Source organism: Nematolebias whitei, chromosome 20 (genome assembly GCF_014905685.2).
Source record: "Nematolebias whitei isolate Nwh7 chromosome 20, NemWhi1, whole genome shotgun sequence".
In the NCBI taxonomy this organism is placed as follows: Eukaryota; Metazoa; Chordata; class Actinopteri; order Cyprinodontiformes; family Rivulidae; genus Nematolebias; species Nematolebias whitei.
The window spans coordinates 19648683-19667401 of NC_056517.1; the positions used below are offsets into that span (position 1 = coordinate 19648683).

At 44.2% G+C, this 18719-nt stretch overlaps 2 protein-coding genes across 2 annotated transcripts in view; both read right to left on the reverse strand.

The window, feature by feature from the left end:
* Positions 1–14571, reverse strand: part of LOC119426877 (homeobox protein Mohawk) — a 78574-nt gene extending 64003 nt beyond the window's left edge. The window contains exon 1 of the mRNA XM_037694458.1: positions 14423–14571. Coding sequence (XP_037550386.1) covers positions 14423–14552 — 130 coding nt within the window. The 5' untranslated portion in view covers positions 14553–14571. The remainder of the gene's footprint in view (positions 1–14422) is intronic.
* Position 14572: 1 nt separating this feature from the next.
* Positions 14573–18719, reverse strand: part of LOC119426852 (homeobox protein Mohawk) — a 117840-nt gene continuing 113693 nt past the window's right edge. The window contains exons 5-6 of the mRNA XM_037694434.1: positions 14691–14782; positions 14573–14626 (exon numbers count right to left, since the gene is read on the reverse strand). Coding sequence (XP_037550362.1) covers positions 14573–14626; positions 14691–14782 — 146 coding nt within the window. The remainder of the gene's footprint in view (positions 14627–14690; positions 14783–18719) is intronic.

Genomic DNA, 18719 nt, shown 5'->3' on the forward strand with positions numbered 1-18719 from the left:
AAGAAAATGAAAAATAAATTGATTTAAAAATAATGAAAATAATATAATAATAATAATGGATATATGAATCAGAAAGTATTATACAGATGCAGATATTCTTTATTGTCATTCGCACCTCATGTGGTCCATGTGGTGGATCAAAATTATGTACACAGGGTCCCAGTTACATCCAACAATAAAATATAAAAGAAAAACAGTAATAAGATCTAAGATATGAGCTAAGAAAAACATCAACTAAAAATATGATAAGCTCTAATAGCATAAAAACATTAAACACAATACGCAAACAGCAGCACGGGCACGAGTCTGTGTGAACAGACGAGCATGCATGAACACAGCAACATGAAACAGATCAGCAGCAACATGAAACTGATCAGCAGCAACATGAAACTGATCAGCAGCAACATGATGTGATTCTTCACAGTGTTATATATTCATGAGGCTGCACAAACTCTAGTTCATGGTGCTGTTTGACGTATTGTTTTGATTGTTTACTGCTATTAGTGATTAGTGTTTTATTAGTAGATGTTTTTTAGTTGATATTTTTCTTAATTCATATCTTAGATCTTATTACTGTTTTTCTTTTACATTTTGTTGTCTGTAACTGGGACCCTGTGCACAAAGTACATAATTTCATCCCAATTCAGTATTTATTCAACATTTAATTTTTTTTTACTTTAAAAATAAAATAAAATCAAGTCCTTATCGGCACAAATAAAGTGATGTGGAACATGTTGCATCTGTTCTTACCGAGCACAGAAGGCTGCAGCGTTGTGCTGCTCTGTGCGGTGCAGCTGGGCTGCGAGCCTGCGATGGAGCTCTGTCAGGTGGTCGATGATCTCCAAGATGGCGCCGGTGTGTAGGGCTGCCCGTCTCTCGCTCTCTGCTTGTATTTTATTTTTGTTATTTTTACAATGGTTTGTGCAGTGTGCCGAGTCATATTTTCAGTATGATCGTCGGGCACTTTTGGAGCTCCGTACTTTTGCTGAAATTCCTGCGGAGTTTTTGAACAGCGGCCATCACTCTCCTCCACCGGTCCTATCTGAGATTCCTGCGTTCCTTCTGCGTGACCCTGGCCTTTCTCCATGGAGGAAACGTCGCAGACGTCGTGGGAAGCGTGCAGGGATTTTGGTGAAACTGAGGCAAAGTGTGGATTATTCTAACAGGACTCGCTCTGGATCTGATCATCTCCTCTCTGACCCATGGTGCTCCCGGGGCCCGGCTGCTGGCCAGCTGCCCGCGCGCTCAGTCCATGGAAACACCTGGAGTTGTTTACCTGTGCGCCGCACCAGCAGACCAGGAGGAGCCGTTCTTCATAACCTGCGCCCGCTGGTGCGCGCGTCTCCCTCCACGGCTGTGCCTGTGTCGGACAATATCAGGATGTGTTTAATCAACGCAAGGTCCGTTTCCAACAAGACATTTATCCTCAATGACTTTTTTAAAGATGAGGAGTTGGATTTTCTGTTCGTCACAGAATCTTGGATTTCTGATGGTGAGTCCAGCGCCTTGGTGGAACTACTTCCTCCGGACTGTGTATGTTTCAATGCCCCGCGGCCATCAGGTCGGCGCGGGGGGGGGGGGGGGGGATTATTAACAGTTTTTAAAGCAAACTTTGCGTGTAAACAGTTGTCCATCCCGGTGTCCCGCGCCAGCTTCGAGCTGAGCGCCTTTGAACTTGGACACTCTCCTCCGGTCCTGTGTGCGCTCATCTACCGCCCACCTCGTTCTAAGGACTTCATAAATGAATTCTCTGACTTTTTGGTTGATATCACACAGAGATACACTCACTTTTTGCTTATTGGTGACTTTAATTTGCATGTGTGTTGTCAGGAGAAGCCCTTAGTGAAGGACTTTTTAGATTTATTGGACTCTTTTGGCTTAGCTCAGCAGGTGAGCGGCCCCACCCAAGAACATGGTCACACGCTGGACCTCGTTTTAACACGCGATGTCTCTGTTTCTAATTTGAAAATCGGTGTCAATGTTTTTTCAGATCACATGCCTGTATTGTTTGACTTCATCCCCCCTTGTCATACTGCTAAGACGTGCGTTCCTGCACGTACGCGTTCCATTAACCGTTTCACTGCTGCTCGTTTTAATGAAGGTTTTAATTCTGAGAGGATCGAACAGCTCTCGGTGTCTCTTACCACTGAGGAGCTAACCTCTCAGTTCAACTCTGCCTGTTTAAATGTTCTGGACCGTGTTGCTCCTCTTAAAACCAGAAAAACTAAACTTAAATCAGAGCCTTGGCTGAATGACGTCACGCGAGCCGTTAGGCGGCAGTGTCGCAAAGCTGAACGAAAGTGGAGGAAGGACAGGCTCCAGGTGTCTTTTCAAATGTTAAGGGAGAGTTGGCGTCACTATCAGAAAACCGTTAAAGCTGCCAAATGTAAATTCTTTTCTGATTTAATTGTCTCCAACTCCCACAACCCCCGAGTTCTTTTCTCCACCCTGAACTCAGTTCTACACCTCAGTGAGCCTTCACCTCTGGAAGCCTCAACTGAGCTGTGTGAGAACTTCCTCCATTTCTTTTTAGAAAAAGTGGCAAACACCCGGGCACTCATTTCTCCACCAGCTCATGATCTGTCCATCCCATCTCAGTGTGTGGCTGTGTTTGACCACTTTGAGCCCATCTCTCTGTCCTCTCTGGAGCAGGTAATGTGCAGCATGAAGCCATCTGGTTCCCCCTTTGATGTGGTCCCCCCTCGACTACTAAAGGAAGTTTTTCCTACCCTGGGTCCTTTTATCCTCGCTATTCTGAATAGCAGTTTATCCTCAGGTGTGGTGCCAAAGACTTTTAAACATGCTGCTGTCCAGCCCCTCCTGAAAAAACCTAACCTTGACCCCTCAGTCATGTCCAACTTCCGGCCTGTCTCCAGACTCCCATTCACCTCTAAAGTACTGGAAAAAATTGTCGAGTCTCAGTTGAAACAGTTTTTGGGGGATCACGCTATCCTTGAGTTATTCCAATCTGGCTTCAAATCTCTCCATAGCACTGAAACTGCTCTACTGAAGGTTTTTAATGACATTTTCATATCCACAGACGCAGGTGATTCTGTGCTGCTTGTCCTATTGGACCTTACATCTGCTTTTGACACCATCGACCACAATATCCTCATTTCTAGACTGGAGCAGTGGGTGGGCATCACAGGGTCAGCCCTTAAATGGTTTGGGTCCTACCTCTCTGACAGAACCTTCTGTGTCAATATCAAAGATTTTAGTTCGGCATCGACCGCACTCCAGTGGGGGGTACCGCAGGGGTCCATCCTCGGTCCCCTTCTCTTTTCTTTATACCTGCTGCCACTAGGTGCTATCTTCCGCAAACACGACATACCCTTTCATTTCTATGCCGATGATTGCCAAATTTACTTCCCCCTGAGGCACAGAGGCACACGCTCTATTCAGCCTCTTCTTGACTGCCTGGCTGACATCCGGGACTGGATGGCTTTAAACTTCTTAAGCTTCAATGAGAAGAAGTCTGAAGTCATGCTGTTCCATCCCAGTGGCTCACTCATGAACTATGACATTGACCTATTCTCTCTAGCCCCGCTAGAGAAACAAAAGTTGACTAATCTGGGGGTGATAATGGACCCGTCCTTAAAACTCAACAGTCACGTAAACATGATGGTCAAATCCTGTTTTTTTCAGCTGAGACGGCTGTCTAAGCTGAAGCCTATTCTCAACAAAAAGAACCTCGAGACAGTGATCCACGCCTTCATAACAGCTAGGCTTGATTACTGCAATTCACTTCTGTTTGGAATCAGTCAGTCCTCCATTGCTCGTCTACAGCTGGTCCAAAATGCTGCAGCCCGATTTTTAACTGGTACAGGCTATAGAGAGCACATCACGCCAGTTTTGGCCTCCCTGCACTGGCTACCCATTCACCTTCGGATCCATTTCAAAATTCTCATGTATGTTTTTAAATCACTGAACAGTTCTGCCCCATCCTATCTCACTGATCTTCTGCAGCCATATGTCCCACCGCGCTCTCTGAGGTCAGCAGACCAGATGCTTCTCTCAGTCCCAGAAACCCGTCGTAAGCTCAGAGGTGACAGGGCTTTCTCTGTTGCAGGTCCACGACTGTGGAATGAGTTGCCACTGAGTGTCCGGCAGGCTCCCACACTCTCAGTCTTTAAGTCTAGCTTGAAGACCCACTTCTATTCGCTTGCCTTTAACACGGTGTGATTTGTTTTGGTCCGGTCTGTTCTCTACTCTGTTGGCCATTTTAGTTAGCTTCTGCTGCTATTTGTATCTGTATTTCTATTTTATGTTTTCCTGTCTGCTGTGCATGTTTGGTTCTTTTGTACAGCACTTTGGTTGGCCTTGTTGCTGTTTTAAGTGCTATATAAATAAATTGGTATGGTATGGTATGGTATAGGTGTAGACTCCGCTGATGGAGCAGGGGCAGAAGCCGGGAGGCTTGGAGGGTTTAATGTGGAGTTTAGAGATGAACCGTCACGTTCTGAAATATGTTCTGGATAAAATACAGTGAGAAACGGGACCGGAGGACAGTTAGCGTTTATGCAAATTATCTTAGCATCGTAGCACCGATGTTGTCCTATTATGGTGTCAGCCTCTTTTGTTAGTTAAAAATATGTTCAGAACCGATAGGATGAGTAACTTAAAATATGTTAAAAGTTAGAAAACACTCACCATCTTCTATAAATGGTTCAAGTAGAGCAGTGGCCGTGTCCAAACCACCCTCCAATCGCTCCATCTAGCTCGCTTTGACTTTTTTCGTCGGCCACCAAGCACAACAACACCCGCACTTCTGCATTTGACCACGGCTTTGATATTATTGTTTTTTTATAGCTTCAAAATACTAAAAGATACGCTCCTCGAGTTATCGCTAATGGCAAGCGGGAGAGAAAAAATGGTGAATCGGGTTGTTTGGAAAGACTCAACAGACTCCTCCCCCCGACCAATCAGTGACCGACAGTGTTTCTGACGTCACGGCGCGACTCGCTTGGACCCCTTGAGAAGCCGGGCCAGAATGTAGCGAGGCGAGCCGGTCACAGGAACAGTGGAAAGACCTCAAACGCGCATGAAGCCGAAAATATCCGACCCGCGCCGTGACAGTGGAAAAGGGGCATTAGTATTTGCTCGTGAGCCAACAACTTCATCTTCGTTCGTGGTGCCTCAGTACCACAGGGGGGTGATGATAGCACACGCCCATGAAACCCCATCTTCAAAACACAATAGCATCAAAACAACACTCAGAGCATTAAGACAGGTTTCTTACTGGCCAGGAATGCGCAAAGATGTAAACCGCTACATCAGAGACTGCATGATCTGTTGCCAGCTCCAACCTGCAAGAGCTCCACATCAATCTACTGGCATTTCTTTATCTAAGATGATGAATTGTCGACAAATGACACTTCCTTTATACACATATTACAAACCTGGTAAAAATAACAACCACCAGTACATAAAAGATCAGAATAAACAACCGAGAAATACCTTCACCTTTAATAAAAAGCATCTTAACAAGATGACTAAACAACTCAAAACATACCATGACCAAAAAGCCTCCCATGAAAAGCTTTAAGTGGGGGAAGAAAAAGGGCCAGTACACCTTCACACCACCCACTGGACAGAGAGCTTACAAAGCTGGAATGCTCACCCACAACATGCTTCAAGGCTGGACAAGAATACACACTTAACAAACCAACTGTCTCCAGTTGTGTACTCAAACTAGATCAAGCCACACAAGGCTCAAACTAAACAACTAATCAAGAAAAGTTTTAAACTAAAAACCTAACTAAAACCAAAATTAGGCTAATTAAACTACAAAATTCAAATAAACTTTACTCTTCTTAAAATAGAAAAATTTCAAAACACAAGATTACAAATCTTTAAATTAAATTTTACTTTCAAAAGAAATAGGCATGGTAAAACACCTTAAACCTAATAACAATACACTTTAAAACAAATTCAACATTCTTTGACCACTAGATCAAGCAAAAAAAGCAAAACAATTAACGGTCGAAAAGATAGCAACCCACAAGTGGGGGAAAGCTACTTCTGGTCGTCGTTGGGATCGTTCTTGTTTATGCTCACACTCAGCTGATCAACGTGTTAAAGTTTGTTTTAAAATTCAATCAACACTCACCACATGAGTGATCCATTTTAATAAACAAAATTGTTAAACAAAATGAACTAAGCTTCCTAAATTTTTGTTTACTTATTTTTACACCAAATTTCTTAGTGCATGCTTTATTTTTCTTCAACATTTAATCATTAGCCTACATACTTTTTGTCTACGTACCCGTATACAAAAGTAGAGGGATTAGATTATTTTATTCTTACTCAAGGACACTTTAAACAATTATTTTGTCAATTTAGTTGACATTAGATTTGCTTGCATACTGATTTATCTTTGGGATTCCATTACATGAACAAAGCACTTAGACACTTAGATGGTCACCAGAAATCACCAGATAGGTACCATCCTATGCCAAAATCCTGTGGTCAAGATGAGCACCATCCTGATGCATCATCCAGAGGGTCCCATCCTTCCTCCAGATGACACCACTGCATCATCCAACTGATCCAGTCCATCATCCAGATGACATCACTGAATCTCATGACAATCCAACCCATCGTTCCAGAGAGTGACATCCCCATGCCTTCCAGAGGACCCCTTGGCCTTCACATGGAATACCCTGGAATTTCCTTTTCCTTTCTGTGGAACTATCGCTTTGAACTCAAATGGAATACCTTTGCCTTTCCTGTTTCACGTTGTGGAATTAACCCTTTGAACACCTGGAATTAACCCTTTTGAACACACTGGGAATAACCTAGAACATTGATCCTTTCCCTACCTGGAATTATTCCTTCTAAATTCATATGGGATAACTTTAACCTCGTTTTCCTTCCATGGAATTATAGACTTTGACTTTTGGGAATCTACTACCACGTTCTTGGAACATTCCTGAGGTGTGGACGACGAGTTTTCGATTCACAACCATCGGGGTTGAAAATCGAAAAGTGGGGGAATATGTAGGGGAACACCACCTCAGAAACAGTTCACCACCTCAGAAAAGAACACCTCATCTCAGAAAACAGTTCATCTCAGCTTAAACAGAAAAAGAGTTCACTTCATCTCAAACAAACATCATTCATGTGTTTTGTGTTTGGAACTGTTTAAAATAAGATGCATCTATTCCCTTAGGACTCAACAGACTTTGCCTTTCAGATGTTCAACTCAGCTTACTAACTTCTTAGTTGACACTAATGAAAGTGTAATAAAAAAACTGTTACTGTGTTAACTTCACTGCCAATATGAACTTATTTCCCATGAAACGGACAGATCGTTTAATGAGTTTTGGTTCAACTGACCTCGAAGTTGAAACATCTGCTGAGATTTTAACTGTTATCAAAAAGGAGTATTCCTCCCAGGATGGGTTCCCATGAAGATAACAGTTTAAAGAACCCTTTGTTTAATGACATTTACGTTTCAGGGGATGGACAGCGACACCTTTTGGAGAAACATTGCCTGCTATTAACCCCAAAATTTAATTTTCTGTTTTATTTTCAGACCTGAATGTTTATTCATGAAAATGTATGTTTTAAGTAATTTCTCTTTAAGATAATCATTTGTCTTATTTGTCTCTTTTGAAAGAGTATCTTTTAAAGGCAGACAGGGAAAATGGACTTTAGATTTTATAAAACATGACAGGAATTAGGCCCATCCCTCTTCCGAGAGGTGGACTAAAGTCAATCTGAAACACACATACAGTTAAGTTTCACTTCAACTTCAATCACTTCAACTTCAACTACTTCAACTTCAAGCACTTCTTCTTCGCAAGCACATCTACTTCTCAACTTCTGCTACACGCTTCTGGCGCTCAGAACTAAAAAAACTCAGTTTCTGCATGGAAGAGAAGCATCCTTTCTGCATAGAGACGGGACAAAGATACAGAAGAAATGAAGCAGAACCAGAAGCAGAACCTGACCAAGCCAGAACCATTACACCGCAGAGTGTTAAATCCCAGCTGACTTCAGAGCCAGTGGCCAGACCTTTGTCCCTCCAACGATGATAGGTGACTTTTGAGGAGACTATCAGCCTCTCAGTCACCTGAGCATCTCAGGCCTTGCTGGTATCATTTTAAGCAGCTGTGGAATTTTCTAACATTTCCTTCTGGTGAGCGAGACTCTTCAATGCACTTTTTGGTGATCATGCATCACAATAATCTTATCAGATAAATTACAGCTCACTTTAAACACAACTGTAACTACTCCACAAACAGAACCAGTCCAAAACTCTACATTTTTAAGTTTCACTGATTTGAATAATAAAGTATACTTTCCATCCATCCACCTATCCATTTTCTTCCGCTTATCCGGGGTCAGGTTGCGGGGGTAGCAGCCTAAGTAGGGAGGCCCAGACTTCCCTCTCCCCAGCCACTTGGCCCAGCTCTTTCGGGGGAATCCCGAGGCGTTCCCAGGCCAGCCGAGAAACATAGTCCCTCCTGCGTGTCCTGGGTCTTCCTCTGGGCCTCCTCCCGGTGGGACGTGTCTGGAACACCTCACTAGGGAGGCGTCCAGGAGGCATCCTAAACAGATGCCCAAGCCATCTCAACTGGCTCCTCTCGACGTGGAGAAGCAGCGGCTCTATTCTGAGTCCCTCCCGGATGATCGAGCTTCTCACCCTATCTCTAAGGGAGAGCTCAGACACCCTGCGGAGAAAACTCATTTCGGCCGCTTGTATCCAAGATCTCATTCTTTCTGTCACAACTAGGGCTGCAACAACGAATCGATAAAATCTATAAAAATCGATGATTAAAAGCGTTGGCAACGAATTTCGTTATTGATACGTTGTGTCGCGCGATTATGCATCTTTCACGGTGCTGCGGAGCTGTTTCGTTTTGTTCACCTGCAGTTCATTGTCAATGCTGACTGACTGAATAAAGTTTGAAAAAAAAACTGCAGCGCGAGTTGAACAGAGCGAGGGGGGAGGAGGAAGCAGAGCAGAGTGTTTTCAAAGAAAAATAAGTACATTTTACAAATGACCAACGCAGCGAAAACTGTTCGACCCAAGTCCTCCAAAGTGTGGGAGAACTTCACAAAGATAAAAAATGAGAAGCATGCCGCTTTGAAAATCGCAGACACGACACGGGAGAACCATGGAGATGAAACGTAAACATGTCGGAGTCACGAGGAGGAGGAAGGAGCTGCAGCTGATACAACTCATGTGTTGCAGGTGAGTCTACAGTTTAACACATTGTTCTGTTTCCAAGTGAGAAAATGTAACGTCAGTCTCTCTGGAGCTGAAGCTGCTGCTTGTTTGTTTGTTTGTTTATCTGATTAATGACAGTGATAGAGAACGTGTGTGTTACTTTTTATTTAATTTAATTGGTACAAGCAGTGTTTAAATGTGATTTATAAATACACCTAACACAAAGATAATAATTTAATGATTAAGCTTCAACTTTTAATTTGCTGGCAAAGTCTGAAGACACTGCAGGTATGGCAGGATGAATTGCATTTAAACAGGAATTAAAGTCATTTATTACATCTACTCAAATGTGCGTAATTAAGTATTTTATATATGTGTGTGTGTGTGTTTAATTGCTCTTTTAGCTACTTTTGCCTGAACCTAACGCTGTAAGTGAAACAAGGCATTTCTTGAGTTGCTGTAAATTATGCTATAAAACATATTTACTGTCTCATTCCAGAAAACAACAACAAACAACAACATCCTTCATGATGGACAGACATCATGGACACCACAGCAGCAGCTGTCTTCACTGAAACATCCTGAACATGATCGTCACTGACATGAGGCCTCTGTCGATGGTTGAAGATGAAGGCTTCACTACAATAATCCACACTTTTAATCCAGGTTACAATAATCCACACTTTTAATCCAGGTTACACTCTTCCCTCAAGGACACATTTTACAAAGTAGCTACATACTGTGCAGGTATAAAGATATATTTGTATATATTTTTGTGTACATTTATTTTTTTAAGCTATTTGACTTTTATTTTTTTTATTCAATATTTTACTAACACAATAGTCAAATAGCAACCTGTTTTTAGTGTGAATTGCTATGTCAGTCAAATGTTCAATTTTGGAATAAAGGGGTGGAAATTAAAACATTGTTTTTTTTTTTGCCGATTCATCGATTAATCGAAAAAATAATCGTCCGATGAATCGATTATTGAAATAATCGTTAGTTGCAGCCCTAGTCACAACCCAAAGCTCGTGACCATAGATGAGGGTAGGAATGTAGATCGATCGGTAAATTGAGAGCTTCGCCTTTTGACTCAGCTTTCTCTTCACCACGACAGATCCGTACAGTGCCTGCTTCACTGCAGACGCTGCACCTATCCGCCTATCGGTCTCACGCTCCAATTTTCCCTCATTTGTGAACAAGACCCCAAGATACTTGAACTCCTCCACTTGGGGTAGGACCTCCTCCCTGACCCGGAGAGGTCACTTTACCTTTTTCCGGCTCAAGACCATGGCCTCGGATTTGGAGGAACTGATCTTCATCTCGGCCGCGTCGCATTTGGCTGCGAACAGCTCCAGCAAAAGCTGTAGATCACGATCTCATGAAGCCAATAAGACCACATCATCTGCAAAAAGCAGAGACGCAATCCTAAGGCCACCAAAACGGATCCCCTCAACACCTTGGCTGCGCCTAGAAATTCTGTTCATAAAAGTTATGAACAGAATCGGTGACAAAGCGCAACTTTGGCGGAGTCCAACTCTCACCGGGAACAAGCCCGACTTACTGACGGCGATGCGGACCAGGCTCTGACACCGGTCATACAGGGACCTAACAGCCCGTATCAAAGGGCCCGGTACCCCATACTCCCAGAGTACCCCCCACAGGGTTCCCCAAGGGACACGGTTAAACGCCTTCTCCAAGTCCACAAAGCACATGTAGACCGGTTGGGCAAACTCCCACGCACCCTCCAGGACCCTGCTGAGAGTGTAGAGCTGGTCCAGTGTTCCACGGCCAGGACGAAAACCGCACTGCTCCTCCTGAATCCGAGGTTTGACTATCCGACGGACCCTCCTCTCCAGAACCCCCGAATAGACCTTACCAGGGAGGCTTAACAGCGTGATTCCCCTGTAGTTGGAACACACTCTACAGTCCCCCTTTTTGAATAGGGGGACCACCACCCCGGTCTGCCAATCAAGGGGAACTTCCCCCGATGTCCACGCAATATTGCAGAGTCGCGTAAGCCAACACCACCCTACAACATCCAGAGCCTTAAGGAACTCCGGGCGAATCTCATCCACCCCTGGGGCCCTGCCACCGAGGAGCTTTTTAACCACCTCGGTGACCTCAGCACCAGAGATTGGAGGGCCTGACCCAGAGTCCCCAGGCTCCGCTTCCTCAGTGGAAGACGTGCCGGTGGGATTGAGGAGGTCTTAAAAGTATTCTGCCCACCGACCCACAACATCCCGAGTTGAGGTCAGCAGTACACCACTCCCACTATAAACAGTGTTGGCGGCGTACCGCTCCCCCCCCCCCCCCCCCCGAGATGCCAGATGGTGGACCAGAATCACCTAGAAGCCGTGCGGAAGTCATTCTCCATGGCCTCTACGAACTCCTCCCATGCCCGAGTTTTTGCCTCAGCGACCACCCGAGCCGCATGTCGCTTGGACTGCCAGTACCCATCAGCTGCTTCCGGGGTCCCACAGGCCAAAAAGGCCCAATAGGACTCCTTCTTCAGCCTGACAGCATCCCTCACCGACGGTGTCCACCATCGGGTTCGAGGGTTGCCGCCGCGACAGGTACCGACAACCTTGCGGCCGCAGCTCCGGTAAGCCGCCTCGACAATAGAGGCACGAAACATGGTCCACTCAGACTCAATGTCCCCCACCTCCCTCGGAATATGTTCGAAGTTCTCACGGAAGTGGAAGTTAAAACTCTGTCTCACAGGAGACTCTACCAGACGTTCCCAGCAAACCCTCACAATACGTTTGGGTCTGTCAGGTCTGACTGGCATCCTCCCCCACCATCGGAGCCAACTCACCACCAGGTAGTGATCAGTGGACAGCTCTGCCCCACTCTTCACCCGAGTGTCCAAGACATGTGGCCGCAGATCAGATGAGACGATGACATAGTCGATCATCAAACTGCGGCCTAGGGTGTCCTGGTGCCAAGAGCACATATGGACACCCTTATGCTTGAACAAGGTGTTTGTTATTGACAATCCATGATGAGCAGAGAAGTCCAACAACAGAACACCACTCAGGTTCAGATCGGGAAGGCGTTCCTCCCAACCACACCCCTCGAGGTCTCACTGTTGTTGAACTACATGAGCATTGAAGTCCCCCAGCAGAACAAGGGAGTCCCCAGGTTGTGCACTTTCCAGTACCCCCTCCAAGGACTCCAAAAAGGTTGGATAATCTGAACTGCCATTTGGTCCATAAGCACAAACGACAGTCAGAACCCATCCCCCCACGCGTAGGCGGAGGGAGGCCACCCTATCATTCACCGGGGTGAACCCCAACACACAGGCACCAAGATGGGGGGCAATAAGTATGCCCACTCCTGCTCGGCGCCTCTCACCAGGGGCAACTCCAGAGTGGAAGAGTGTCCAGCCCATCTCAAGGAAACTGGTTCCAGAGCCAGAACCATGCATAGAGGTGAGTCCGACTATTTCTAGCCGGAACCTCTCAGCCTCACACACTAGCTCAGGCTCCTTCCCCACCAGTGAGGTGACATTCCATGTCCCACTAGCAAGCTTCTGTAGCCGAGGATCAGACCGCCAGGGTCCCCGCCCTCGGCCACCACCCATCCCACATTGCACCCAACCCCTTTGGCCCCTCCCACAGGTGGTGAACCCATGGGAAGGGGGACCCACGTCTCCTCTTCGGGCTGTGCCCGGCCAAGCTCCATGGGCAAAAGCCCGGCCACCAGGCGCTCGCCCGCGTGCCCCACCTCCAGGCCTGGCTCCAGAGTGGGGCCCCGGTGACCCACGTCCGGGCAAGAGAACATTAAGTCCATTTGATTTTCTCATCATCGGGGTCATTAAGCTGCACTTTGTCTGTATAGTATACTTTCATACAAAGCTATTTGTTATTCATATGTTTGTTATGCATAATCTTCATCAGATATATCACATACTATTATTTTTGTAATAAAATACATAATATTAACTAAATTTGTGATTATTTTGGCATATCTGTGTGTATTAACTGATTTGATGCCCTTTAAACACGAAAAACAATTCACGTTTCAGTTTACATTTAATGTGGGGTTAGAGACTGATTTTTCCTCTGAAAAGAGGTGGTGCCCACACACAACAAGGTTATTTGCATAATAAATGCATATCTTATGAGCTTAACTCATAACTGATAATTTACAATATATATCCAACCCCATATCCCTCTACAGTTCTCAGCTTGGAAAATATCTGGAGAGTTTTCTGATTTTAAAGGTATCAAAGCATGAACCAGAACCAGAATCAGAATAAGCTTTATTATCATTGCACCGAGATACAACGAGAATATGTACATATGAACATCCCAAAGATGGGCTGAGTGCATGGAGCTGCTGCTACAAAGCGTGGCCTTCTTATTCTTTTCAGAATACATATTTTAGATAGAAAAAGGGACAAAGCCATTAGGAGAGTATAGTGGTATTACAAAAAGATCTCTTCACAACTTGTCATAACAGGACATGATTTAAGACATAAAAAAAAACTCTGCCAGCCAAGAACATTTATTAACACATTACATATGCATTTACGATGAGGCGGTCCATGAAGCACTAACAGAAAGTCCATTGTCCTGATAAGATGATGGTCAGCCGGCAAGTTCAGATAAGCCTTCACGGGGTGGGTTGCGATAGGCTAAGCTTTTCCTTAGTTTACACATTTCCCAGGAGAAATTGATCAGTGAAGCTGAACACCTGCAGCTCTACTAATTGTAGAGACTCAGTTTGATCTGAAGTAAAGTCAACTCCGAATTTTTAGAAGAATCTTGTCTTTTGATACACATCACATACCACCTGTTTGCCTTTGTCCTGCTCTCAGCAGAACCTCCCAGCAGCATGAAAGACGTCAAATAGCAGCCTGAAAGTGAGTTATACGCGGCTTTGTTGCATCTGGCCTGTTAAAGCCTGGTTAACTGGGGGGTTGGGTTGGGGATAATTTAATCTGTATTTGGCCATGGGTGAAACACAATCAGTTTGTGTGTGAGAGCATGCAGGTTACTGAGTGTATGTTAACTTAAAGTGTAAACTTTTAAGACCCTTCTAAATTCATTTTAGCATCTTAAAACTCAGAATCAGTAAAACAAACAGCATCAAACTAAAGTTAAATGTGAATTTGATTTGTGGCTGCAGGAGGCTCAACATAATGTGCAGTTAGAAAACAAAAAGAGTGAATAGATGTTGTGTGTGTCATCTGGAAACCCTTGAAGGAAAATAATCCACTGAAACATGGCTCCTTACCAGCTCGATAAACAAAGTTGGCCTCAGCTTCAGAGGAAGACGGCGACAGGAGCTCGTCATCGTACTCGTTGGAGCTGAAGGAGCCAGAGTGGTTCCTCCTGCGAGCGTCCATCACAGCGTTGGTCACCATGACGTGCCGCAGTGAGTCGTTCAGGTAGCGATGCAGCAGGCTGCTCTTGTACTTGGGCGGAGACACGTAGTCCTCTGAGAACGAGGTGGTTTCGGCAGCAGAACGCAGCCCTGGGCTCATACCTATGGTCATGCTCACCATAGAGGAGCCCTCCTTCTTGATGACGCTCTGGTACATGGGTTTGTTGAGCCCCTCAGGGCCACCTTGTGTCCTCTGAGGATTGTCTCCATCTGTAACAACAACAAGGTATGAACCATTAAAATTAATACCTCATATGGATTGCAGAAAAATTAAATGTACTTGCTATCAGGAACACAATATTTAACAGACTGAAAACATTAAGGCTTGCAACAGGCTAAACAGTGCAGGAAGTCAAACAAATCTTAAAACATTGCTTGAATATATATAGCACCACACCTCTGCAGGCTGTAGAGGTGATCGGTTTTTGTGATGGGCACTGAAAGGCAGGTATTGACCGATCACATACTTTTTAACGGAAATCGGCCGATCATGATCAGTGGCTGTTCGATCTGAACATTTCTAGTAAAAATCCATCCAGCTGCACAACATCCGATACCAGAGGAAACAATAATAATAAAAAAGTGATTTACATCATAAAAAAGAGTAATTAAAGTTTTCAAAAGCAATATCTCAGAATGCGTACATATTCTTGTCAAACATGCAGCCACCTTGAGCAAATAAAACAACATTTAGTGGGTGCATTCAAATCAGACAGTCATAAATGTGGAGAGAACGAACAGCATTACAATGTTTACAAGAAACAAAAAGATCCTGAGGGTATGGTTAAACTTTCTCAGCTGAAACAGGAATCACATCCTATGTTACGCCTTTTGGGTGATGCTGTTATTACAGAGGGATTGTATCTGGTCATTGGAGTCTGCAGATTCAAGAAACCTGATTCATTTTTCCCCTAGAGAGAGACAGTTGAACAATGGGACAATGAGATGGATTCATCTCGTTACAAGCTTTGACTAGAAACTTGATAGACTATGGGGGAATTTTACCAACATTATTCGAGAGCATATATTTTGTGTTTGAAAGCAGGAATTCATCTATTTGTTCTCAAAACTTCGTCTCTCTCTCTCTCTCAAAACTTATGCTCTCTCTCAAATATTCTCTGTTCTCTTTCAAAACTTTATCTTTTCCTGCTTGTGCTCAAAACTAGTCTCTGCTTGGATCAAATCTCCGCTCGCAAACCTGTCTGTTCGCGCTCTCTCGGAACAAAAAGTACTGTTGCCTAGCAACTATCCCAGCCAATAGGATGAAAGTGTGAACTGGGCTGTAGCAGACTCCTCTAGGGTGCGTTTGTTTCAGTCTACTGGGTGTGCCTGTGTATACTTCAATTGTAGCATCCATAGACATACAGTATTAGGGGTGAGGAAAAAATTGATTTATTAAAGAATCTAGATTCTAGTCCTGGCGATTCTAAATCGATTCTAAAAGCCCATAAACCGATTTTAAAATGTGTTTAAGATTTATTTTCAACTGACCCAGATAGCGAAAGATGTTAATTCAATGTTGAATTATTGTCAGAAAGGTTGATTTTTGGTTAAGGTTGACAATTAGGGCGGCTGTGGCTGAATGGTTAGAGCAGTCGTCCTCCAATGCGAGAGTTGGAGGTTGGAATCCACCAGCAGTCACATGTCGAAGTGTCCCTGGGCAAGACACTGAACCCCTCATAGCCTCTGATGTGTGTCCCATCAGTGTATGAATGTGACCTAAAAAGCACTGATTAGTCTCATTAGAATGATTTGTTCAATTAGCTTTGTAGAGATCTAGTACAGAGCTGTATGAATGGGTAAATGAGGACACAGATTGTAGTGTAAAGCGCTTTGAGTATCTTGAAATAAGATAGAAAGGTGCTATAAAAGTACAGTCCATTTACAATTGATGATTTATCAACCTTTAATCAATCATTCATCCATCCATCCAATATCTTTTACCCGCTTCTTCCATTTTGGGTCACAGGGGTCGCCGGTGTCCATGTCCGGCAATCACTGTGCGAGGTGCGGGGTACACCCTGGACAGATCGCAAGTCCATCAAAGGGACACAGGGAACGCTGAGAGGAGAGGACGCTGGCGCTTTATGTTCGCCGCTTCTCCGCGCTAAAAAGTCATTATACTGTTGCTATATTCGTGGACAATTATCCGGACTTATTTTTTTTACAGTAATTTGTCAAACAGTACTTATACAGACAGCTTATTAGCACTCCCTAACCAGAATTTGGGACTATTGCTGTCAACCTACAACTCCAGCATGGCGGCTCGGACTTTGCTTGAAGAACTAGCAACCATTATTGTTGCGCTTACCTTGCTGCCTCTGTCAACCTCCTGTGTCGTCTGGATTGTTCCAGTTGTTGTCATCTTTTGTTGGATTTTTTTAATTTATTTATTTATTTTCCTGTGCTACGCTGTGGATTACATCACACTGCTTTTTGGATATTTTTTCAGAGCCATGGGTCTGCTGTTAGCGGCTATCTCTGTGCTAGCTTACCCTGGCTTGGCTGGCTCGTAGATGTTGACCTACTCCGCCTCCCAGCTGATTGGACTTAACAAGTGCTCCATCCCACCTTCTGTTTCTATCATTAAAAAACTGGGCCTTCTGCATAGACCTCATTATGTCCATAGAGGCTCTCGGAAGAGAACTGTTTACTCTCGGCAAGCTGGGTCTGATTCCATCCCTTCCATCTGGTCTACCGGTCCTGCCGCACATCGATTACGTCATCAGAACGAACGCTGTCTCTGTAGTCCCTGATAATGCTGAAAGAACACAGCGCACGAAGTGGCAAGGAAAACGTGGAGTGGACTTCAGGCTACTTAAACCTCTTTTAAAAGCTTCTACTCCAACCAGTATTAAAATAGAACTTTTCAATGCTCAATCACTGTCCAATAAATCATGTCTTATTCATGATCATATTCTGGAGAAGAATTTGAACCTCATGTGCCTTACTGAAACATGGCATCAACCAGATGTGTACGGTTCTCTGAATGAAGGCTGTCCCTCTGGATACAGTTACCTGCAGAAAGCCCGATGCACTGGCCGTGGTGGTGGTCTGGCTGTAATTTACCGCAGTAATTTAAAATTATCACATTTAGCTTCTCAAGACTTTTCGTCTTTTGAATGTTTGGCCTTCAACCTCAAAGCCCCCCTCCTGATGAATATATTGATTTATCGGCCTCCCAAACCACGTTTCATTTAACTCAGAGATGCATGACCTTCTCACTTTTTTCTGTGCATCTCCTGTGAAAAATATTATTCTTGGAGATTTAAATATCCACATTGATAATTCATCTTCCCCTCTGGCAGCAGAGTTTAAGTCTCTTTTGGACTCTCTCAATCTCACTCAATATGTTGACGCCCCTACGCACAAAAGGGGGCACACTCTGGATTTGGTGATTACAGACACCATACCTATCAATTACTTATCTGTATATGACCTGGGTGCCTCAGACCACAGTGTCATCTCCCTGGAAGTGCCTTCATCTTCGTCTGCTCCAAATCCTAAACGACTTATCCAGTTTTGTGACTTTAAAAACATTTCCACTGAGGTTCTGTCCTCTGTTCTCCACTCCCTGTCTGCTGTCAATCACTCATCTGCAAATGACTCTGTGGATTACTACAACCAATCTCTCCAGGAGCTTCTGGACCTCCATGCTCCATTTAAAGCAAGGTTGGTGTCTTTCTCCTGTTCGGCCCCTTGGTACACTGCTGAGCTGCGCAAAATGAAAGCATCTGGCTGTGCTATTGAGAGACGTGTAAAATCATCTGGTCTCTCTGTACATCAGCAGGCATATAAAGAACATAAGAAAGCCATGCCTTTTCTCTTAAAGAAGCACGGTCCAAATATTATTCTAACATCCTGATGCATGCTCAATAATCCAGGTAGAAAAATCCAAAAAAGTTCAATCTGGTCCTCTGGACATTCAAAAAAACAAAAGCAAAACAAAGCAAAAGCAAAAAAAAAAAAAAAAAATCTAGAAACGTTTCGTCTCTCATCCAAGAGACTTCCTCAGTCTGAGGTGCTGTTTTCAGCTCAGTCTCTTAAATAGCACCTTCTTAGAGTGGATCAACCAGGTTGCTGCTGACAACCAAAACCAGCTGATCACATGCTCAAGAAGGACCATCAGCCTAACAATGGGTCATTA